This window comes from Gorilla gorilla, chromosome 3, assembly GCF_029281585.2.
Source record: "Gorilla gorilla gorilla isolate KB3781 chromosome 3, NHGRI_mGorGor1-v2.1_pri, whole genome shotgun sequence".
In the NCBI taxonomy this organism is placed as follows: Eukaryota; Metazoa; Chordata; class Mammalia; order Primates; family Hominidae; genus Gorilla; species Gorilla gorilla.
The window spans coordinates 211426812-211451011 of record NC_073227.2 but is presented as its reverse complement, the minus strand read 5'-3'; the positions used below and the strand labels follow the sequence as shown (position 1 = coordinate 211451011).

At 44.0% G+C, this 24200-nt stretch overlaps 2 protein-coding genes and 1 pseudogene across 4 annotated transcripts; 1 reads left to right on the top strand and 2 right to left on the bottom strand.

The window, feature by feature from the left end:
* Nucleotides 1-950: 950 nt before the first annotated feature.
* LOC129532820 (double homeobox protein 4-like protein 4) lies at nucleotides 951-2548 on the bottom strand. Of its 2 annotated transcripts, XM_063705688.1 has the most exons (2): nucleotides 2072-2548; nucleotides 951-1130 (listed from the first exon to the last, which is right to left on the bottom strand). In XM_063705688.1, exons 1-2 carry the CDS (start codon nucleotides 2546-2548, stop codon nucleotides 1125-1127), a joined length of 483 nt encoding a protein of 160 aa, XP_063561758.1. In that variant the 3' UTR covers nucleotides 951-1124. The 2 variants fall into 2 exon arrangements, with proteins under 2 accessions (XP_063561758.1, XP_055240025.2); XM_055384050.2 differs by lacking the exon at nucleotides 951-1130 and having other exon boundaries at nucleotides 1251-2548.
* A 2527-nt stretch (nucleotides 2549-5075) lies between these two features.
* Nucleotides 5076-7140, bottom strand: LOC129532824 (protein FRG2-like-1). 2 transcript variants are annotated; one of them, XM_055384055.2, is made up of 4 exons: nucleotides 6939-7140; nucleotides 6601-6678; nucleotides 6294-6371; nucleotides 5076-5976 (listed from the first exon to the last, which is right to left on the bottom strand). In XM_055384055.2, exons 1-4 carry the CDS (start codon nucleotides 7114-7116, stop codon nucleotides 5471-5473), a joined length of 840 nt encoding a protein of 279 aa, XP_055240030.2. In that variant the 5' UTR covers nucleotides 7117-7140; the 3' UTR covers nucleotides 5076-5470. The 2 variants fall into 2 exon arrangements, with proteins under 2 accessions (XP_055240030.2, XP_063561769.1); XM_063705699.1 differs by having other exon boundaries at nucleotides 6601-6675.
* Nucleotides 7141-20367: 13227 nt separating this feature from the next.
* On the top strand, nucleotides 20368-23782 carry LOC129523564 (angiogenic factor with G patch and FHA domains 1-like; annotated as a pseudogene).
* Nucleotides 23783-24200: the final 418 nt, after the last annotated feature.

Sequence of the window (24200 nt, the reverse complement as noted above, 5' to 3'; positions counted from 1 at the left end):
CCAATATTCAAATTCGGAAATACGGAGAATATCACAAAGACACTCCTCAAGAAAAGCAACCCCAAGACACACAGTCGTCAGATTGAGCAAGGTTGAAATGAAGGAAAAAATCTTAAGGGCAGCCAGAGAGAAAGGTCAGGTTACCCACAAAGGGAAGCCCATCAGACTAACAGCAGATCTACCAGCAGAAACTCTACAAGGCAGAAGAGAATGGGGGCCAATATTCAACATTCTTAAAGAAAAGAATTTTCCACCCAGGATTTCATATCCAGCCAAACTAAGCTTCATAAGTAAAGGAGAAATAAAATCCTTTACAGAAAAGCAAATGCTGACAGATTTTGTCACCACCAGGCCTGCCTTAAAGGAGCTCCTGAAGGAAGCACTAAACATGGAAAGGAACAACTGGTATCAGCCACTGCAAAAACATACCAAATTGTAAAGACCATTGACACTATGAAGAAACTGCATTAACTAACAGCAAAATAACCAGCTAACATCGTAATGACAGGATCAAATTCACACATAACAATATCAGCCTTAAATGTAAATGGGCTAAAAGCTCCAATTAAAAAACACAGACTGGCAAATTGGCTAAAGAGTCAAGACCCATCAGTGTTCCGTATTCAGGAGACCCATCTCACGTGCAAAGACACAAATAGACTCAAAATAAAGGGATGGAGGAATACTTACCAAGCAAATGGAAGGCAAAAAAAAGCAGGGGTTGCAACCCCAGCTGGCAGCTGGGAGGCTGCAGGGGCCCGGGCGGGCGGGCGACGGTGGCGCGGAGGCGCAGAGGAGGCGAGCCGCCGGAGCGGTGTCAGGCCTGGACGCTGCGCGGGCCCGGTGTTTCGCGGGACGGGGGTCTCCACCCAGCCCAGGGGACGACGCATTTTCCGGGGGTGGGGGGTGGGGGTGGGGAGGGGGCGGTCAGGCGGCGGGGTGGGGTGGTGGAAAGGCATGAGAGCTCTGCCCGGGCTGCCCGCTCCCACAGCCCAGGCGGCTGCCCGCAAACCCGCGCGTGCGCAGTAGGCGGCCCACCTGCTGGTACCTGGGCCGGCTCTGGGATCCCCGGGATGCCCAGGAAAGAATGGCAGTTCTCCGCTGTGTGGAGTCTCTCACCGGGCCTAGACCTAGAAGGCAGGAATCCCAGGCCGGTCAGCCCGGTGGAGGCGGCGGGGCGAAGACACGCCCCTCCGTAGCCAGCCAGGTGTTCCCCGCGAAAGAGAGAGAGGCCACCGCCCTCGCCCCGAACCACCCGACCCCGTCCCAACCCCGCGTCCTAAAGCTCCTCCAGCAGAAGCCGGTATTCTTCCTCGCTGAGGGGTGCTTCCAGCGAGGCGGCCTCTTCCGAGGCCTCCAGCTCCCCCGGGGCCTCCGTTTCTAGGAAAGGTTGCGCCTGCTGCAGAAACTCCGGGCTCGCCAGGAGCTCATCCAGCAGCAGGCCGCAGGGGAGTGCAGACGAGCGCCCCGGCTCCTGGAGCGCCTGGGAGGGCGCCGGGATGCCTTGCATCTGCCCCTGCCGCGCGGAGGCCTCCGGGGGCGCGGGCTGGGGAGGTGGAGCTGCCCCGGCTTGGGGTTCCCACGCCGCCCCGGCGACCTGGGGACCCCGGCCCCAGCCCCACCACGGGCTCCCCTGGGACGTGGGTGGCGCAAGCACACCTTGGCCCTGCGGCCCCGCTTGAGCGGGCCCAGGCTGTCCCACCGCGCAAGGGCCCGGCAGGCCGTCGCGCTGCGGGTCCCGGTCCTCCCGGCTTTTGCCCGGGTGCGGAGGCCACCGAGGAGCCTGAGGGTGGGAGAGCGCCCCTTCCGGAGGAGCCGGGGCGGCGTAGGCAAAATCCCCGCGCGCCGGGGCAGGTTGGGAGATCCCCTCCGCCGGCGCGGCCCGGCTGGGCTGCAGCACGGGGGCGGCCCTCGCCGCCTGGCTCACGGAAGCCCCCTGTGGGAGAGCCCCAGGCGCGCAGGGCACGTGGGGTGCGGGAAGCCCCGTTCCCCACGCGCCGGTGTGGGCGAAGGCGACCCACGAGGGAGCAGGGTGACACCCGCCGGGGGCCGCGTTGCACAGGCCGCCTGCCTGCGCGGGCGCCCTGCCACCCTGTCCCGGGTGCCTGGCCCTTCGATTCTGAAACCAGATCTGAATCCTGGACTCCGGGAGGCCCGTCTCTCTGGCCAGCTCTTCCCGGGCGGCGATGCCTGGAAAGCGATCCTTCTCAAAGGCTCGGAGGAGCAGGGCGGTCTGGGATCCGGTGACGGCGGTCCGCTTTCGCCGGCCTTCTGGCGGGCCGCGTCTCCCGGGCCAGGGCCGAGATTCCCGCCGGTGCTGCCTCAGCTGGCGCGACCTCTCATTCTGAAACCAAATCTGGACCCTGGGCTCCGGAATGCCGATGGCCTGGGCCAGCCGTTCTCTGGTGGCGATGCCCGGGTACGGGTTCCGCTCAAAGCAGGCTCGCAGGGCCTCGCTTTGGCTCGGGGTCCAAACGAGTCTCCGTCGCCGTCCTCGTCCCCGGGCTTCCGCGGGGAGGGTGCTGTCCGAAGGTGTCGGGAGGGCCATCGCGGTGAGCCCCGGCCGGAATGTCACGGACGGACGCGGGCAGAGAGAGGCCGGCGGGCTCCCGTGCACCTCAGCTGGTCTGTGCACTGCGGCAGGTGCAGCCAGGAGGCCCTTAGAAAGACCTACCACCTCCACCGCGTTATGAACATGCATGAGCTCGAGACCGAAGGTCCCAGGGTAGCCCGTCCTCCGAAGCCAAAAACCACAGTGACCAGGGCCTTGTGGGGTGGGTGGGTTTAGGTCCGGATTGGAGGGGAAAGAGGGCCTTCGGGGACTGGCTCTCTGAGGTTCTCCAGTAATTCTATGGAAACTGGAAGCCGCTGTCTTGACTCAGTTTTCAGGCAGAAACCACCGTGAAGCGTGGAGTGTGGAACTGAACTTCCATGAGAGTCTTGAGTTTTCCAGGCCCTCTCCGGGAAGGCGGCAATGCCTGTGGGTGTCGCCGTTGCCGTGATAGTCTCACGCACGCAGGTGTGTGGATCTCGTTCATTTTCATGTAGAAAACGAGAGCGAAACTACAGAGAAAAGAAACGTCGGGTGCATCACGGCCTGACGACGGATTGCTGTTTCCTGCAACAAGGGGATTCTCCACTGTGGCCGGTTTGGAAACTGGAAAGGAGAGCGAAGTTACGATGCTGCTTTTCCACGCTTCGCTGGAGGTTTCTGTGTCCCTGCAGAGCTCGGGAAACAGTCAACATGGTCACGCTTTCGGGGGCGGGAGACACGTGAGCAACAGGCCCCCTTGCAGAGGGCGAAGGAACGTGGGACCCGGAATCATGGTTCACTCGGCCTGAGTGTGACTCCCGTGTGAATGGGAGTATCTGCCTCGCGCTCTGTTGCAGGCTCAACGTGGGGCTATGTCATCTGTGAACCATGTGGATGAAAAACGGACAATCACCCGAGTCTCGGCTCATTGCTCTCTGGGCAATTCTCTCATTCCTTGGGAGGCGGAATTCGTCTGAATTGTTCCGGGATGAAGTGACCCGGGCTGGCGATCCGGAGGGCTGGTGAGCTGGTGAGCGCGCCTCCGGCCGACGTGGCTGTCGGCCGAGCACTCAGCCTGCACTGGGCACCCAACATTTTCCCGGAGTGCGAGGTCCTGCTGGTCCTGGAGACAGAAGACCGCTTTTCTCTCTGCTTTCCTCTCTCTGTCTCTTGCTCCCTTTCTCCCTCTGTCCTTCCCTTCCTCCCTCCTTCCTCCCTACCTCCCTTCCTCCCCTTCCCCACATTCTCCTTTCCAGTGTCCCTCTGTCCATCTGTCCTTTTCTCTCTCCATTCCTCCCTTTCTCTCTCTGTTCCTCTCCCCATCTCTATTTTTCAACATTACATGATCCCATTGTGTGTATCTGTGTGTTAACATTTTTTAGCAATAAAATTCATTTTCATTAAGATATGTACATTGTTACTTAGACACATTATTTATGTATGTGCATTTGTTTAATAGACATAATTTATTTCAGCGTTATTCTACAGCATAGTGTAAGCATAACTCATAAGCAGTGTCAACCCAAAAATTGTGTGACTCGCGTTACTGTGATTCTTTTATACTGCAGTGGTCGAGAATAAAATCTCTGTATCTCCAATTTATATCTGTGTATTACCATTGAATTGGCCCCATTTCCTGTAGTGATAGAACACTATTCCCGGACTATGACAAGAGCTGTGGGCTGTGGGGAGGTCAGGGATAGGATGACACGGAAGTGACAATAAGACATTCTCTTTTTCACATCTTTATTAAATTCAAATTCCATATGAAAGAAATTTAAAATTCCAAACAACATTGTTTATTTCATTACATAAAATGAAAATTATAAAGCAACCAAACAAGTAATTAATACACTTAGATAATGAAATAGTGTATGATCTCAGTACAAAATACAAGTAGAATATATGTCAAATATAACAAAATACACTGTATTGTAGTACGTGATGAAATCTCCATATCCTGCAATATAGTACAATCAATTGAAATGTATGAAATATAATAAAATATAAATTTAGGATGTTTAAAATGAAATGAAACATGAGGCAGGTCAATAAATAAGTACAATCATTTACCATTTAATATATCTTGACTTAAATTTTATGTAGAAATATTAAAAGTAAACAGCTTGCATAGTAATTTTACTATAATTATATCAAACTAAAAATATATAGACATTTTCCCACAGGGAGTGCTATTAATGGTTTGTGGATATTAGTACTCCATGGGTTCAGGCTGGAAGAGTGAGACCTACAACCTTTTCTGGATTAAAAGAGAAGCAATTTCTTGGTAAGGCGGTTCATGCCTGTAATCCCAGCACGTTGGGAGGCCGAGGCTGGCGGATCACCTGAGTTTGAGGCCAACCTGGCCAAAGTGACAAAACTCTGTCTCTACTAACAATACAAGAAAAAAAAAATTAGCCAGGCATAGCAGTACATGCCTGTAGTCCCAGCTACTTGGGAGGCTGAGGCATGAGAATTGTTTGAACCCAGGAAGCAGAGATTGCAGTGAGCTAAGATTGTGCCACTGCACTCCAGCCTGGGTAACATAGCAAGACTACCTCAAAAAACAAAAACAAAAAAGGAGCACATAATTTTATATTTACTTTTCTACAATCTAAAATATGCAAATTCACGATTACATTCTAATGCTTTTCTGATTATATAGAAACGCACGACTGTCATCAGACATCCAAAAGGCATCAAATGTCTAACACGAAATATAAAATTTGACTATAGTCTTAGTGGTCTGCAAAATTCAGGGCTCGCCATTCTGAGTATACCACTCAAGTTTCTTTCCTATGACTTCTTCAGGTTCTGTCATTTATTAACACAATGTGTCTAAAATTGTCACTGCTGGTCATCTGGAAGAATCTGAGAAGACGCAGATCCTTGTTCTCATTCCCAGAGCTGCATCTCTGCTGAATAGGGTCGGGGTGCTCACAGCTTAGCCTCATCTGATCCACTGACAGTCTCAGTTATCTCCTGCCCAGGGAAAGGATGGGCTTCTCTATCCAGGGCTGAATCCCTAGGACCAGGCAATGTGGCTGGGACAAGCCAGCTCTCAGCAGGGAAGACATAAGCTGCCTGGGTGGCCATGGAATACAAGGTCTGCACCTGGGCACACAGAGGCCCCCGGAGCCAAGTGAGCAGTGTCAGCTGCTCACAGGTCAGTGGAGAATGGATCTGCTGTGCCCACACCTGGGTTAGGTCTTGATAAACAGCCTCTGACATAGCTCGCACAGAGGTCACCAAGCTTTTTCGAATTGACGGTGTTTGGACTCCCAGGGCCCGAGACCTATGTTGCTTGCTGCGCCCAGTGCAAGCTCTGGAACGTCCCCTATGGTGGGCATCACAGGTCTCCTGGATTTCACTGTTGTGCACAGCAGTGGAGGATCTTGATTTTTTATTCAACGACAAGCTGCACTCCTTTTCTGGACAGTTCCCTGCAAAGAAAGCATGTGAGAGACTCACCAGAGCAGTCCCCACAGACCCTGATTTCCAGAACCCCCTGTACACCCAGGTGAACCCCACTTGTCTCTCCCACTCCTTCCTGACCATCTCAGCACTGGAATGAAGTGAGGCTGAACCCCTTGTGAGTCCCCAAATATTCTCAGAGTGCTAAGATCTCAAAAATTTACTTGTCAATAAGTAACTCCCTTTCCGCTCAAGCCTCGTATAAAAGTTTCCGGATTATTTGCCTTTTGGGGCAAACCAAAAACAAAAAAACCACCACCAACAACAACAAACACCAAGATTCTACCTGCTGTGTCTTGGCAGCTGTCCTTGGAACTGATTTTTCTTTTCCTGCAGTTTTCCCGATATGAGCTGGACTCTGGTTCTGTGAACACAATGAGAGTTTGAGAAAGTGCCTCCAACTGAACACCCTGAAATTCCTAGTCCATCCTGGACACACAGGAGCTGAGGTTACCACCAAACCCCAGCTCTCTTCTGTTCTCCAGTGTCCAGGATCTGTATGGCCCTGGCTGCCAAGGAGCTCCCAGTTTCCTTGCCAGGGGAGCCTGTGTTGCTTCCCTGTCCCTTCTCACCTTGAAAGAGTCAAATCTTACCTGATCCAGCAGTGCTGTTCCCGGCCTTGAGCTTGGTTTCCTTAGAATTCTCCTTGTTTGGATTGGGCTCCGATCCTGCTGCAAAAGAAAGTATAGATGACTCACCTCTCCCTAGGCAGAGTCCCATAGTCTATCTCTGATGCACTTTTGCGAATCAGTCTTTCATGTGAAGCTCTTCTGCCAGTGTCACGAGTGAACACGTTTCTCAAGTCCCCTGAGGGCACTAAGCCATTTCCCATCCCCAAATCTCAAAATAAAACCCTGCTAAAGACACATAGCTCAGTATCCCTGATTCCAACCCTCCTTCCAGCCTCCGTAGGAGCAGCCCAAGGCCTTACCTTGCCTTTGTGTGTGCTTCTCACTGGAATGGGAGAAGGCGGTCTTGCCTTTTTCTTTGAATGGTTTCTTCTCATCTGAGCCCTTTTCTGAAAAGGAGATCTGTTGGAAAGGGGGCTGGTCAGTGGAGCACTGGATGGAGGAGCAGTGGAGATCGGGGTCTTCATTTCCCTTTCCCATGTTGAAGCTCAAGTGAAAGGTGCGCTCTCTCTCACGTCCAAAGGCAGAGTGTGGGTTAGTCTGTGAGACCTGCCTTTTATACGTCCCTCGGCTGGGCGTGGCTTACTCTTATTGGCTGAAGAGTTTTCTCATTCCTGCTGCTTCTTAGAGCCTCAATCAGAAGTTTCTTGCTGTAGTTCTACTGGGGACCTAGACACAGTTAAAGGGAGACATTTTCAGGATCCTGTCATGGTGTCCAGAAAACAAAGAATCGGGAGCACAGGGACCGGAAAATCGGGGAACCACTTCTTCCTATTTCTGTCCCAGTTCCTACCTGGAAGGATTTATGATCCTGTTCACCTTTCAAGATGCACAATTAAACATGCCTATATTGTCATATGTTATATATTTTGCACAGAAAGAGAATTTATTATACATAGTGTTAACATTGTATGCATAGATATTATAATTTCTTAAATGTTTGGAAACAACACATGTCAAATTATGGTTGATTGTATTAGATTCACACATATATGATGAAATAAACATGCAGAGAAAAAAATAAATACCAAATGAAATGGCCCTTCCTACCTTAAAAATGGGGAAGATAATTAGATCAAATGCAATAAAATTGAATTGATTAGGTTGAGCCAGTGCTAACCTAATTAAGCCCCCGATTCCTGAGGTAGCAAAAAGTCTCGGTGGAAAAACTTTCCCCCATTCTCACCCTTCCTCAGTCATCCTGGGAGCGCCATTGTGTTCTGTGGACTTTATTCAGCCTCCCTAGTAAAAATGGACTTGGCCTCAAACAGGTAACCCAACTGATCACAAGAAAAACAGCCTAGATTCTGAACATCAGCTCCTGTCTTCACACCGTGGACACCACCTGAATCCCGTCAAAGCCCAGATTGTTTCTCAACATCCACCAGCAAGACGTATTCCAGGGCAGCCTCTCAAAACTGCCTCAGTGAGACGGGACAAGGTGTGGTGGAGCTCCAGGTTCAGAATAGCTGCCTCATCCCTTCCTACTGCGGCGGAGTCTGTCTCTGCTGCTCAGAGCCCTCCAACTAGCCTGGTCTATGTCCAAGCAAGTGTCCCCTAAAAGGACCTTCTTGTCTCCCCCTCTGCTGAGGAAAGCATGCAGGAATGAGACCTTCTATGTTAAGGAGTACTCAGCCTCCAGTCCCAAATGACTTGATTGACTGAACTGATTCCTTGAGGAGGAGAAAGACACAGGGAGGAGACTGTGTTGGGTGAGTCTGTGTTTTCCCAGCTGTGCTGCCTGTGCAGATAGTGGAACGAAAAAAGAATTAGTGGTAGACAGACATTGCCTAGTGAAATTGTCTGAATGTAAATGGAACTTATCATAATATGATAACATTATATATTATGATATAAAATTTATTTGACATCTAAATAAATTTTGATATATTATGAAATAATATATAAAATTTGGTCCGGTAATTTTATAAATTTTGTAACAACATTAACATATAAACTCAATAGAAAGCTAGGAAAATTGTCTGCTCTTGTGTAAATGACTGCTTTTTGGATAACTCTGTAAAAGCTGTGAAGAGGGGTCTGCTACTTACGTGATAGTAAGTACTTGATAAGACATCGACTTCCACATCTTTGCTGTTTTTAACCAGTGCCCTCTCAAGATATGAGAATATTTTACTCTAAGAAAGTGTTTTCATAGATATCGTAATAGGAATTTTGTTAATTTTAGTTAATAAATTATTATAACATTTAGTGATTATTAATAATTTATGTCATTGTTAAAATATATTCCTACAGACAACATATTACCCATGTGTTTTGATTTGTCCTTTAATCTCAGGTAAATTTTTTAAATTTTTATTTATTAAATTCTATTTATTTTAGACAAAAGAGACCTTGTAACTGCCATATGATGTATTTTCTTAGAAAGAGAAATTCTCAGGCAAAACTCAGGCCTGGCCGGTCATGGTGGCTTATGCCTGTAATCCCAGCACTTTACGAGGCCAAGGTGGGTGGATCACCTTAGGTCAGGAGTTCAAGGCTAGCCTAGCCAACATAAGGAAACCCCATATGCACTAAAAATACAAAAAAAAAATTAGCTGAATGTGGTGGCTCACGCCTGTAATCCCAGCTAGTTGGGAGGCAGAAGGATTGCTTGAACCCGGGAGGCAGAAGTTTTGGTGAGCCGAGATCACACCACTGCACTCCAGCTGGGAGACAGAGCAAAACTCCGTCTCAAAAAAAGAAAAAACTCAGGCTTATTTTTATCAAAATCTAGATTTTAAATAACATTTCTAGGTGTCCTCTTTCAATAAAAATCCAAACCAAAACAAACAAAAAATTTCTAGGTAATTCATATGAATATTAATAACTGTTAAATTGGGTACTTTTATTTTTAAGAGAGGGATTGTTTATATGGATGTTTGATGTGTCAAACATGTACAGTTAAAATTGTAACCTTTTTTTGACAGAGCCTCACTCTGTCCCTCTGGAAGGAGTGCAGTGGTGCAATCACAGCTCACTGCAGCCTTGACCTCCCAGACTCCAGTGATCCTCCCAAGTCAGCCTCCCAAATAGCTGTGACTACAAGTGTGCACCACTATGCCCAACTAACTTTTAAAAAATTGTTGTAGAGATGAGGTCTCACTCTCTCGCCCCAGTGAGGCCTTGTTACGTTGCCTAGGCTGGTCTCAAACTCCTGAGCTCTGGCTTCCAAAGTGATGAGGTTACGAATGTGAGCCACCATGCCCAGCCAAAATTAGACCTTTCAATGAGTGCACATCTTACCTCAAAAAAAAAAAAGAAAAGAAACTTATTAAAAGATAAATTCTGAGTTAAAAATGGGTTCACATTAATGATTTTTAATTTGGTATTCTATTGTTAAAAGAGGGATTGCTTATATGGGTGTGTTTATGTGTAAAAAGCTAGTTAAGGTCGAACCTTTATTTTTTTTTTGAGACAGAGTCTCACTCTGTCACCCAAGCTGATGTGCAGTGGCACAATCACAACTCACTGTAGCCTCAAACTCGTAGAATCAAGGGATCCTGCTATGTCAACATCCCAAGTAGCTGGAACTACAGGCGTGCACCACCGCACCTGATTAATTAAAAAAAAAATTAATAAAGATGTGGTCTCACTATGCTGCCCAGGCTGCTCTCAAACTCCTGACCTCAAATGATCCTCCTGCCTTGTCATTCCAAAGTGATGGGATTACACAGGCTTAAGCCATTGTGCTCAGCCAAGATTTTACCTTCAATGGGCACACATTTTATGCCACAAAAAATAATAATAAATAACAAAGTCTGTGTGAGAAATGAGTTGAAGTATAGATAACATGAAATTGGCATGTTATTAGTTGCTGTTGAGCCTGGGTAACAGGCCTATTGTACTGTTTCTTTTATTTTGTGTATGTTTTAAATTTTCTGTAATAAAACATGCATAATAATACAAAGTTGATCTACATTGTTAGCTCTTAAGATCTTAGTGACTTTGGGGGAGCAAAAGAGAGAAAGTGGTTGCCAGGACATTAGTGAAGCTGGTTCTATTTCTAGGTTACACACGTGTGTTCACTTTGTAATAATTCATTAAACTTTACATGATTTCTTTGTATACGTCTTTCTGCATGAATGTTATACATACATAAAAATTTAAATATTACCTATTTGCACAAAATTTTAACTTCATATCTCAGAATAATAGCACTGTTTTGTACTGTTTTAAAGTGGGACATGTTTGCTCAGGGCATCATCAGATGGATATTAATATTCCAAAGTATTTACTTATGTTGTAACACTTCGGTGACCTTCTAGGTCTTCCCATGTTTACATCAATTTAGTAAGTAAGATAGTTTTAATTTTTTAGGGTATAGGCCAAGCACGGTGGCTCATGCCTACAGTCTCAGCTCTTTGGGAGGCCAAGGCAGGAGGATCATTTGAGTCCAGTATTTTGAGTTTTTTTTAGGATGCAAATATTATTCAGCAAAGTCCTCTCCCCACGGTGAGGTTCAGCAATGCAAGGGCACCTAGTGCATACTATGCATTTGGTATGAGTAGAACTGGATTGAATCAGGAATAAAATACGTAGCAGAGGTCAGTTCGGCAAGGAAAAGTAGGTAATGCAGGTAAGATCAGAAGAGCACAACCCAGCAGCAAATCTTTCCATTTGTTTCAGGAACCCATTTGCCACTAGTTCACCGGAAGAGGCTGATTTAAACCATTCATTTCAGGAAACCATTTGCCACTAGTTCATCTGAAGAAGCTGATTTAAAGCAGCAGTTTGGGGGCTTGGTTGTACCCCACAGTCACCCAGAGAGATTTAAACAGCACTATGGCTCAGGTCCCACTGCAGGGATTCTGAGTTCATTTATCTATTGCCTTTTGAGTTTAGGTAATTTTAAAAGCCTCCCTGGTGAGTCCCGTGTGCACCCAGGGGGAAAAACCCCTGGTTCGGGATGAGAAATGCATGTGCTGTGCATGCATTCCATGTGTGCAGCGGTGATTTGCCCCATGGCCACTCCTGAGTTTGGGGTCTTAGAAAATACACTTGTCCTGTTAAAAATCAAAAAACAACTTCAAGACACACTCAGCTGTTTGACTAAAATGCAGCAGGAGAAAATACCTTCTAAAAAGATGTGTCTGGATGGCACTTGCTTTCAGAGTAAAAGGTGGTTTCAAGCACAATGTAGCACTTTTTTCCTACAGGCTTTCAAGGCCTTTTACTATCATATCCTTATGAATCACAGGAATAAAAAAATCATAGTTATATAACTGTCAAATATTGTATTAGGAAAAAAATTAAGGGCATGTCTTCCATGCTCAGGTATCCTGATTAAAATCAGTTAAGACCCATCTGCCTGGTGTGGTGGCTCACACCTATAATTCCAGCACTTTGAAAGGCAGAGGCTGGAGGATCACTTGAGCTCAGGAGTTCAAGACCAGCATGCTCAACATAGAAAAACCTCATCTCTGCCAAAAATACAAATATTATCTGGTTGTGGTAGTGTGCACGTGTGGTCCCAGCTACTTGGGAGGCTGAGGTGGGAGAATCGCTGGAGCACAGAATGTCAAAGCTGCAGTGAACCACTGCACCCCAGCCAGAATGACAGGGAAAGAGATCCTGTCTCAGAAATAAAAATAAATAAAGAGACCCATTCTTTCAGACACCCTCATTCTTCTACATAAAACACGGTGCTTTTGACTGAAATGTTTTAAGATGAACTGAAGATTCTCCCATAATTAGGAGCAGTAGATGGAGGTTGCTCCCTTCCTGTTTTTTGAGTTGAAGCAAGGCAGAGGTCTGGAGACTCAAACTGGTAAGTATTCAAACTGGTAAATATATCAATTGCTTTCTTTTCATATGAGGTATTAAGCTATTCTTGCATTGCTATTTTAAAAGCCTGAGACTGGGTAATTTATAAGAAAAGAGTTTGATTGGCTCATGGTTCTGCAGGCTATACAGGAAGCATAGCACCAGCGTCTGCTTCTGGGAAGGCCTGGGGAAGCCTACAATCATGGTGAAAGAGAAGCAGGCATCTCACATGGTAGAAGCAGAAACAAGAAAGATGGGGGAGGGATGGGCCACACTTCTAAACAACCAGATCTCACGAGTACTCACTATCACAAGGACGGCACAGAGCCATGAGGGACTCACCCGGTGATTCAACCATCTCCTCCCCAGGCCCCACCTGCCACATTGGGGATTAAAATTCAATATGAGATTTGGAGGGGACATCTAAACTATATCACATGACCATCAGAAAAACAGATGAAGAATTCATGGTTTCTATTGTCCAGGAACTTTTCATCTAGAGCAAACGGATTAATAGCTGAATTCAGCATCCTGTGGTCGGAAGGGAAATGGATTAATGGCCGAATTCAGCATCCTGTGGTCGGAAGGGAGAAGGGAGCTGCACAGGGGGCCTTGGCTGCGTTTGCTCCATTTCCCTTATGCTGTTCCTTGAGTTCCGATGTCACCACCTGAAGGGCTATTCATGGACAGAAGAATTATTGTTATTGTTGTGATTATTTCTATTTCTTTTATCTTGGTAAAAATAAGTTTTTAGCTTCTCATATAATTGTCCTAAAAAACCCTACGAGTTTTGCTTAAGTTTCTTGTTATCATGTGTTATAAAAATTGACAGGGAAGTGGCTAAAACAGATTAAAATTACACAAGCTCTAAGAGTCAAGTCTCTGTTGGGAAGGCTTAGGAAAGACAGAACTGGAAATACTCCACCAGCATGAACATCAGAAACATGGGGTCCACTTTCTGTTCCAGCCCTGCCCAGATCCACCCTCTTCTAAGGCCTCATCCAGGTCTGGCCTCACCTTAGAATCTTCTCTCACAGAACTCATTAAAGGAGACCAGAGATTCGGGCGGGGGCTCCTGCTGCCTCTCCTGAGCTGGTGCCCACAATTTCCTAAAATGGAAAAGCAGATAAGTGGAAGCAAATAATTCTATATTTGGGGGCTATAATTTCTTTTTCATTGAAGCCAGCGCTTCTAGAGACACCTCACCTAGCAACTTGTTTTCCATTCCTGCAAATTCAGTAGCTGCTCCACAAGGCACAAGAAGGTAAATATAAATATAAAACATCTCTCTGAATAGTTCATCCTTTTTTCTCTATCCCTTCATCTGTCGATATAGCTTTTATTCTGCACATTTTATTTTCCAGGTAAATAATGTTTTAAATGGAAGAAAAAATAGAAATGCTAGGCCCTTCATTTAAGTCCTGAAAATTACAGAAAACTTAGCACCCAACTCCCCAGGGTGCTATGAGGATTAACTCACATCATGTAATGTTTCCTGAACAGTGCTCTGTAACAGACTTCTGAACACATAGTATGTGCTCAGTAAACATTGTATTAACTCATGTGTACATGTTTTCCAAATGCAGACTTACCCAAACATTGATGCCTTCTCTAGGCTTTCTAAACTGCAAAGAGCCAGCAGAAAATGACATGTTTGAAAATGGCGATTGGTGGCTTCCACTTTGAGCCAAAAGTATTTGTGTTGTGGTAACAGTGTTGGGTGTCAGGAGCTCTGTGCTGTGCCTACTTTCTCTAGCTGAGTGCTACTATATTGGATGTAGTGGAAGAAACATCAGCATTAAGAGGAGACTTTTTAAAGAAGCCAATTCATGGACCCCTTCCAAACCTGCAGAATCACATTACTAAGAGAGAGCCTGGAATCGGAAATAATTCATATGCACATTGAAACTTGAGAGGCAGCCGGGTGTGGTGACTTATGCCTGTAATCCCAACACTATGGGAGGCGGAAGTGGGCAGATAACCTGAGGTCAGGAGTTCAAGACCAGCCTGGGCAACATGGCCAAACCATGTCTCTACTAAAACATACAAAAATTAGCCAGGTGTGGTGGCTGGTGCCTGTAATCCTAGCTACTCGGGTGGCTGAGACTGCAGAATCCCTTGAACCTGGGAGGTGGAGGTTGCAGTGGGCCAAGATGGTGCCACTGCACTCCTGCCTGTACAATGAGTGAAAACTCTGTCGAAAGAAAAGAAAGAAAGAAAGACAGACAGACAGACAGACAGACAGACAGAAAGAAAGAAAGAAAGAAAGAAGGAAAGAAAGAAAGACAGACAGACTTGAGAGGCAAGGCTTAGCTAAGTGGCTCTCGGCCCATGCTTCCAGCCATAATCACATGGCCAGCTTAAAGAAATACCATCACTTGTGCCCTCCCCAGAGACTCTGTCTATTGATCTTCGTGGGAGCATCTATGTGGTTGTAATTAGAAAGTCAAATTTTCCCTCTTTGATGATAATATAATATCATATATACAAAAATTCTAAAGACCACCAAAAAACTCAGATTTGATAAATTTAATAATGTTTCAGGATGCAAAAATCAAAGTACAAAAATTGATAGCATTTTTATACATTAATGATGATCAAGCTGAGAACTGAATTAAAAAGTCACTTCCTTTTACAATAGCTACAAAAAAAAGGTAAAATGCTTAGAAATACAGTTGGTCAAAGAGATGAACGATCCCTTCAAGGAAAACTACAAAACACTGATGAAAGAAATTGTACATGACACAAATGAGAAAAACATCCCCATGCTTATGGACTGGAAGAATTATGATCAATAAAATGACTCTACTGCCCAAAACAATCTACATATTAAATGCAATTCCTACCAAAATGCCAATGTTATTTTTTATAAAATTAGAAAAAAAACCCCACTAAAATTCTTATGGAACCACAAAAAGAGCCTGAATAGTCAAAGCAAATCTAAGCAAAGAGAATAAAGCTGGAGATATTACATTATCTGACTTAAAATTATGCTAGAAGGCTGTAGTAACCAAAACAGCATGGTACTGATATAAATCGACACATAGATCAATGGTACAGAATAGAGAACCTAGAAATAAAGCCACATACCTACAAATGACTGATCTTTTACAAAGTCAACAAAAACACACACTGGAGAAATGACATCCTATTCAACAAATTGTGCTGGAAAAATTATATTTCCATATGCAGAAGAATGGAATGGGACCCCTATGTCCCACCATATACAAAAATCAACTCAATATGGATTAAAAGACTAAAATGTAAGACCTGAAACTATAAAAATGCTAGAAGAAACTCTAGGATAAACTCTTCTAGACATTGACTTGGACAAAGAATTTATGACTAAGATCTCAAAAGCAGATGTAACAATAACAAAAATAGACAACAGCAACTCAATTAAACTAAAAAGCTCCTGAAAATGAGCTTTCTAATTAACACAGTGAACAGAAAACCTATGGAATGAGATAAATGTTTACGAGTTTTGCATGTGACAAAGATCTAATATCCAGAATATGCAAGGAACTCAAACAGCTCAACAAAAATAAAACAAGTAACCTCATTAAAAAGCAAGCAAAGAACATGAACATTAAAAAAAAAAGACACTGATGGTCAATGGTCAACAAGCACGTAAAAGATGCTCAGCCTTGTCAATGATCAGAGAAATGCCAATTAAAAACCACAATGAGATACCAACTTACACCATGCAGAATGGCTATTACTAAAAAGCAGAAAAATGCGCTATCGGCAAGGATACAGAGAAAAGAGAACACTTATACATTGTTTGTGGGAAAGTAACTTTCTACAACCTCTGGAAAACAGTATGGAGATTTCAAAATAGACTAAAAATAGAACTTCCATTTGATTCAGCACTCCCACTACTTGGTATCTACCCAAAGGAAAACAATTTGTTACATAAAGAAAATACACATGCTGACATGTTTATCACAGCACTATTCATAATAGCTGATATATGAAATCAATTTAAATTTATCAATCAATAATCGAATAAAGAAAATGTGCTATACAAGTATACCATGGAATGCTACTCAGCCATGAAGAAGAATAAAATCATGTCTTTTGCAACAACATGAATAAAACCGGAGGCCATTACTGTAAGTGAAAAAACTCAGAAACAGAAAATCAAATTCAGTATTTTCTCACTTGTAAGTGGGAACTCAATTAAGCATACACTTGGATATAGAGACTGGAAAAATAGACACTGGAGACTCAGAAAGATGGGAGGTTGGAGAGGGTTTAGGAATGAGAAAATAACTAATTGGGACAATAAACAACATTCAGATGATTGTCACACCAAAAGCCCATACTTCATCACTATGCAACATGCTTCTGTAAGGGAGCTGCATTTGTACTCTCTCACGTATTAATAAAGAGATAAAAAAAAGGCCTGGTGCGGTGGCTCAAGCCATAATCCCAGCACTTTGGGAGGCTGAGGAGGGCGGATCACGTGGTCAGGAGTTCAAGACCAGCCTGGCCAATATAGTAAAACCCCATCTCTACTAAAAATACAAAAATTAGCCAGGCGTGGTGGCACATGCCTGTAGTCCTAGCTACTTGGGAGGCTGAGGCAGGAGAATCACTTGAACCCGGGAAGCGGAGGTTATGGTGAGCCGAGATTGTGTCACTGCACTCCAGCCTGGGGAACAGAGGGAGACTCCGTCTCAAAAAAAAAAAAAGAGAGAGAAAAAAAAAAACTTTGGCTTTTATCAAGAGGACAAACTGAATAGACCTCATAATTTTCATAAATAATTAGATTAGGCAAAAAATTTTAATAAAACTAAATAAAAATAATATTGTATTTTAAGAATGGTATAGAAAGATAATTTGATGAATTAGAGTAGTTAGTACTTAGCACATACAATATGTTAGGCAAGATTCTAAGCCACTTAGACCTTTATGGACAGAATACATAACAGAGTAAAATAAATAACACAAAGATTCATTGGCAATGACAAATTGACATATTTTCAATCATATTAGATGATATTAAAACCATTAACAAATTTACTGTTTTGTTTCATAATAAAAAAGAATGTTTAATAACTTCATTAAAAAGTTGGCTAATTAGGCATATAGATAAATGGGCAGCATTTTGACCAGTACACAGGGGATACACATTTTCAAAGACCAGACAAAATTATTTATTTATTTTTTGGGGGAGAGAACAGTTTTATTATCTGGGGATACAGTGGGGTCCTCTCCCTGGGAGGTGGGGTCTTCCACTGGTTATCCCCGCCAGGGCTCCAGGGGGCGCCATGCGATTCAGCGCTGGGCTCCGCTGGGGGCCGGGCCTTGGAGAAGGCGAACTGTGCAGGGAAGCAGCGGCTGTGGGGCCTCACCGCCCGCTCCGCCGGGCTGCACCCGGCCTCCTGGTGCTCCTCAGGCTCCCGCCGAGTCTGCGTCTCTGGAGGGCAGCGAACCATCCTGCCCAGAACCTTATCCTGACATTCCAGTTTGACGCAGGTCAGCCATTTCTGCTTCCTCCTCTCGGGCTGGACTTTGCACTTGGGTTTCTTCCAGTCCTTCCTCCAGCCAATTCCCTGTCTGCTGGAGCTTAAATTCCAGCCTCACAGATGTTCCAGCTGGGAAGGGCGTGTCCAGGGCGCTGTCCACACTGGTCTCCCGGAAGGCCCGCTGCACGGGCGTGTGCTTGCAGATTCCTCCAGGGCCACCTGCAGGCCCCGGCGCTGGCCCCGTGAGCTCGGCCCCTCCCGCGTCCCCCGCGCCCACCCACGGGGCCAGCGAGATCCGCAGCCGTCTCAGGCTTCCCCTGTCACCCCGGCCCTGCGAAGTGGGTGTGCGCCCCTTAGTTCTCCGAGCCCGCCGGGAGCCACCTCCTCCCCTGCCCCTGGGGGGGGCCACGCCCGCAGAACCCTGGGCAGAGGCGAAGGAACCGGGAAATGTCCCTTTCTCCACACTGACCTTCGGGTCTGCTGGGTCCTCTCCACTCCCTCCCACCCTGCCCGCGCTGTTCCCTGGGGCCCGCAGTTTCAGCAAAGTTCCCTGCTGCGCTGGGAAGCCGTCCTGTTGCCCACTCTCACCCTTCCTCCTTTTCTGGCCCATTGTCTCTCCCCACTGGGTCTCCGACACGACCCTCTCTCCTCCCGGCTGTCCCCGGAGCCCCTCTCCGCTTCCCCAGCTCAGCCCCCTCTCTGACGGCTTCTCCCTCCCACCCCCAAGCGAATCTCCGGGCTCCCACGGGGTGCCCCCGATCCCCGGGGTCTAGGTCAACCGACAAAATTATTTTAAATGGGAAGATTTGAATTCCATTGAATTCATGAAAGCAGGAATCCATCTGGTCATATTTTAAATAATTTTGAAATGATAATAGCAATTATCAATTTAAAGTTTAACCAGAATTCAGAATACCCACCATTTTACCAGAAAAAAAAAAAACCTGTTATAACTAACCAACTAAGTCAGTAAATTCTCAGGATACAATATTAACATATGAACATCAGTGGCATTTTTTTACAGTAACAACAAAATATCTGAAACAGGAATAAAGATAGTTCCATTTACAATATTATCAAATAGAATGAAGTACTTAGGAATGAGTTAACAAAGAATATGAAAGATCTGCATGCTGAAAACTATAAAATGTTGAGGAAAGAAAATGAAGAATACAAAATGGGAAATATGTGTTCATGGATTTTAAAAATTAATATTGTTAAAATATCCATATTACACAAAGTGATCTACAGAGTTAAATTTCTATCAAAATTTTAATGCCATTTTATTAAAATGTAGAACAACAATTTTAAAATTAGTATGGAACCACAAAAGACCTCAAATAGCCAAATACTGAGAAGAACAAAAAGGCTGAAAGCCTCACACTTCCTGATTTCAAACTATATTACAAAGCTGTAGTCATTAATATAGTATAGTACCTACATAAAAACCAATAGAACAGAATAGAGGACCCAGAAATAAACTCACAGATATACAGTCAACCAATCCCACAGAATGGAGAAAGGATAAACACATCAAGGAGTGGTGTAGGAAAAACTAGATATGCACAGACAAAAAGTAAACCTTTCTCTCATGTCATCACAAAATGAATTTGAAATGAAATAAAGACTTAAACATAAGAACTGAAATCATGAATCCTCTAAAAAAAAAAATGGGGAAAAACCTCCTTGACACTGGTCATGGCAATGATGTTTTGGATTTGACACCAAGAACACAGTCAACAAAAGCAAAAATAAACAAGTGGAACTATGTCAAAGTAAAAATTTTCTGCACAATAAAGGAAACAATCAGCAAAATATAAAGGCATTATATGGAATGGGAGAAAATATTTGTAAACCATATGTAGGATAATATGTTACTATCCAAAATATATGTCATACTAATCAATACAAAAAACCCACAGCAGAATTAAAAGCAATTTCTTGATTAATAATTGGGCAAAATATATAAATAGCAATTTTTCCAAAGATATACAAATGGCAAGCAGGTATATAAAAAATGCTCAACATCACTAATTATCACAGTAATTAAAATCAAAATCACAATGAGGTATCACCTTATCGTGGTGTTTGGATACCTATTATCAAAAAGTCAAAAGATAAAAAGTGTTAGGGTGTGGAAAAAGAGAACACTTGTGCACTGTTGCTGAGGATGTCAATTGGTGCAGCTATTATGAAAAACAGTGTGGAGGTTCCTTAAAATTTTTAAACTAGAACTACCATTAATCCCAATTAGGAGTATATAGCCAAAGGACATAAAATCAGGATCATCAAGGGTATCTGCACTCCTCTGATACAGATAAACTGAGAGACATAATTTCAGCTTTAATAAAAATGAAACTCATCCACAACAATATTGATAAATCTTGAAGACATTATGCTAAGCGAAATAAGCTGAATACAGAAAGACAACTACTGCATGATCTCGTTTGTATGTAAAATCTAAAAAAGTAAATAAAAATTTAGAAAAGCCATGGAAACAGTAGAACGCTGGTTCCCATGGGCTAGGAAGTGGGGAAAGTGGGGAGATTTCCATGGAAGGGGCGCACCTTCAGTTACAAGGTGAGTAACTGCTGGGGACCTAATGTACAGAATAGTGACTATAGTTAACAATACTGTGTACTTGAAATTTGCTGCAAGAGTAGATCTCAGGTGCTCTCACCACACACACAGAAACCTATTCACTGTGTGAGGGGATAGATAGGCTAACTAGCTTAACTGAGGTAATTTAAAGACCACTGACATCTCAAAACACTCTATTGTACACCCTAAAAATACACACTTTTCAATTTGTCAATCATAGCTCAACGAATGGAGAAAAAAATAAGAGTAACCAGCAGGTCATATCTAGCCACACGGAAACTCGATTTAAAACACGCTTGGCCACTGTTTGCAGCTCAACTCGGGAACGGCCGGCCGGACCGGAGCGCTTCTGGCCCCTGGACTTCGACGCTCCTCCCGCGCCCCCGTGGCTGGGGAAGGTGCAGTCGTTCCCAGGATTCCAGGCACGCAGATCCGGCAGGGCCATCGCCGTCCCCTTGCTCTTGCCGCAGCCCCGTTAGGCTCCGCGTTTTGGGGCCTCCTGGCCGGGGAGGCTGCCTGTGGCTGCCCGCGCGCCCCCGGGGCTGTGGCTCCACCAGCCCCCGCTTCGGCCCCACGCAGCCCCTCCGAGGCCGCAGCCGTCTGGCGCCCGAACTCGCGGCCTCTGCCCGTACCCGCCGCCAGCGCCTTCGCTGTGGCCGCTCCTCCCCCTCCCCGAGCCCGAGCTGGCCCAGCGGGGAAGGAGGGCGGAGAAGCTGGAACCCGAACGCGGAGCTGCAGGCGGCAGGTGCGGGAACGGGAGAAGCTATGGCCTCGCACAGGACGGCTGCTCAGAGCGACACGAGCAACCGCCAGGAGCTCCGCACGCAGCTGGAAGAACTCAGTAACGTACTCCGCTGTGGGAGAAATGGAGATAATAAAAGTCTGATGTACAAGTACTCGCAGAGAACCATGCTCCTTGGTCAATCTCAGATTATTATCAGATCTACTGTAATGATGTTAGTCTTCCAAATAAAGTGAGTGACTGAACTGTCAGATCAGCCAGATCAGGATATTGAAAGTCCTGCTTTGAATTCTAACGACAAGTTATAAATAGAAAATGACGCTCACCCTGGTACTGATAGGACAGCAAATGTTAAGTGTAGACAAGAGGGTCATCTGCCTCCAATTCACAGGAGCCAGCCTCTGCATTAGCAGCACAAGATACGTGCTTAGAAGGTTCGTCATTAGCTGGAAGTTTGAGAGCTGCAGCAGAAGCGGCTTTATCACAGACTGGATTTAGTGATGATGAAAATACTGGACTGTATTTTCAGCACAGCACTGGTTTCTATTAAGATTCTGAGAATCAAATATATTATGATTTAATTTATTACTACTGTGATGTGGAAAGTGGTCGCTATCGGTTTCATTCTCGAGTAGATTTGCAACCTTATCAGACTTATAGCACAAAACAAAAATGAAAAATTGAGAAAAGAAAGGATTCTTCTACAAAAAAACGATGAGGAAAAGGATTTGAATTCAGAGGATCAAGAATCCTTCAGTTTTGAACATTCAAGCTGCAATGAGAAAGACAATTTCACAAATGTGAAAAAAAAGCCAAAATAGGCATTCATCACAAAAATAATCCCCCAAAATTCACTGTTCCAGTTAGTGGAAATACTATGGAATCTCCTTTTAATGAAAACATCTCAATTCATCGTTAAGGATGAGAAAATCACAGAGACTGATAGTGAACCAGAAGAAGGTGAAATTACAGACTCTCAGACCGAGGGTAGTTATGATGAAGGCATTACCAGTAAACGCAATGCCTCTGAGGAGGAAGATGAGGAAAAATTGTGGACCTCATATATGAGAGTAATTGTCATTAGATCACCTGTGCTACAGACAGGATCATTCTTCATCATTACTGCTGTAAAACCTGCTACAATTGGAAGAGAAAATGACATGGAGCATGCACTTCTAATCCCTGAAGTTGGTGTAAGTTTCATGCAGAAATCTATTTTGATCATGACTTACAAAGTTATGTCCTTTTGGATCAGGAAGTCAAAATGGAACAATTGTTAATGGAAAATGGATTGTTCAGCTGAAAACTAAATGTGACCCTTATGAACCTGAGCATGGAGATAAAGTGAAAGTTGGAGACACTGTGTTATCCTATTACATTCACCCTGGCAGTAATAGCTGTGTTGGATGTGAACCAGGGCAGGTTAGAGCTCACCTTTTCCTTGATAAAAAAGATGAATCATTTGTTGGTCCATCATTAAATAAGAAGGAAACTAGTTGGAAAGAAGAAAAGGATTTTAAAAATACATGAGTAAAATATGGTTTACAGAATACAGACTACAAAGATGATAAGATACTGGAGAATCAAAAATATAAAGATAGAGCTGGAAAACATAGGGAGCAGATTGGAAGTGAAGGAAATTTCCAAAGAGATGATGCTGCTGCATCTGTTCATTCTGAAATTACTGATGGCGACAAAGGTCAGAAGATGTTGAAAAAGATGTGTTGAAAACAGGAGAAGGCCCGGGGAAGGATGGTGGGAGAATAAAAACTCCAATACAGCTTCAGCTTTGGCAAACACATGCAGGATTGGAGACAGACAAACCATCCTCAATTAAAGAGACTCACCTTCTCCAAAACAAGAACAACAACAACAACTGGGACAAAGCACAGGAGAGGTTTGCCAAAAACTTTCCAGAAACTAAACTTCCAAAAGATGACCTAGGAACCATTCCTTGGGTAAAAGGGACTGAGGAGTGAAGGTTAATCACAGAAGAAAACTCAAGCTTTTTTATAAATAGAGTTTGGAAACCCTTATTTTATTGCAGAATGTTTCTCCCCAAAAAAGTCAGTGGCATAAGAAAGCTGTGTCACAGTTTACCCCTTCCTGATTCAGAAATGTGTAATAAAATGTGGTTTGCAGCTTTTAAAAAACACTTTTTAAATTAATTATTAGTGACTGAATTAAGTTATACAGTAAGTGAACTAAAGTTCACAGGGCACAGATAAGTTTATCAAACTTTACTATTTTATCTTGTCATTTACAACATCCATATAAGCAATTAGCCATATAAGCAAAATTCATATAACCACTTAAATGCTCATTTGTCCTTGTCTCCATATATTCATAGTAGCATGCACAGAAAATACAGCAAAAGAAACATCTAAAATCTATAAAAATAAATCTGACAATATACATTCTTTTTTATGTCCTTCAGGACCTAGATAAAAAATGTTGAGACATGAATAGTGATGCATACATTTTCTTATATTTGGAATAGCCTAAATCATATTAAAGAACTAATGAACAGGTGACATGTCACAGAAAATTAGTCTTTTATTGTTTTCTTCGGTGAAGAATCTGCATTTGTTGATATATACTGTACATTCAGCATTTGTATTTGGTTTGTTTCATAGCTAATGAAATGTTTATACATGAAAAAATGAGTACAGTATTGAAATAGTCCATGTGCTGGCATTCATACTTTTTATAAATACCATTGCAGGCAATGAAGTTGTGCCAGAAAAATCTGATTTTGAGTACAAAAGGAATACTTAGCCAGGGCCTCAAGCTCAATATATTTATTGAAAATGTCCTAAATTGCCATAAAACATTATAACATTAAATTACTCATTTCAATAAATTGTGAATTAAACAAAAAATAACGAATGATGTCTTTTATGGATCAGGGAAGTGCTAATGAGACAGAATGGCCATTGAAGCCAAAAGGTCTGAATTCAGGTAGATAATTTTACTCATAT

Bases quoted from the DNA above. Each gene is read 5' to 3' on its own strand.
- LOC129532820 (XM_055384050.2), bottom strand. From the start codon at position 2,548: ATGGCCCTCCCGACACCTTCGGACAGCACCCTCCCCGCGGAAGCCCGG.
- LOC129532824 (XM_055384055.2), bottom strand. From the start codon at position 7,116: ATGGGAAAGGGAAATGAAGACCCCGATCTCCACTGCTCCTCCATCCAG. The intron at 6,679-6,938 runs GTAAGGCCTTGG...TTTCTTTTGCAG, and splicing joins GAAGCACACACAAAGGCAAG to CAGGATCGGAGCCCAATCCA. The intron at 5,977-6,293 runs GTAGAATCTTGG...CTTTCTTTGCAG, and splicing joins CAGCTGCCAAGACACAGCAG to GGAACTGTCCAGAAAAGGAG.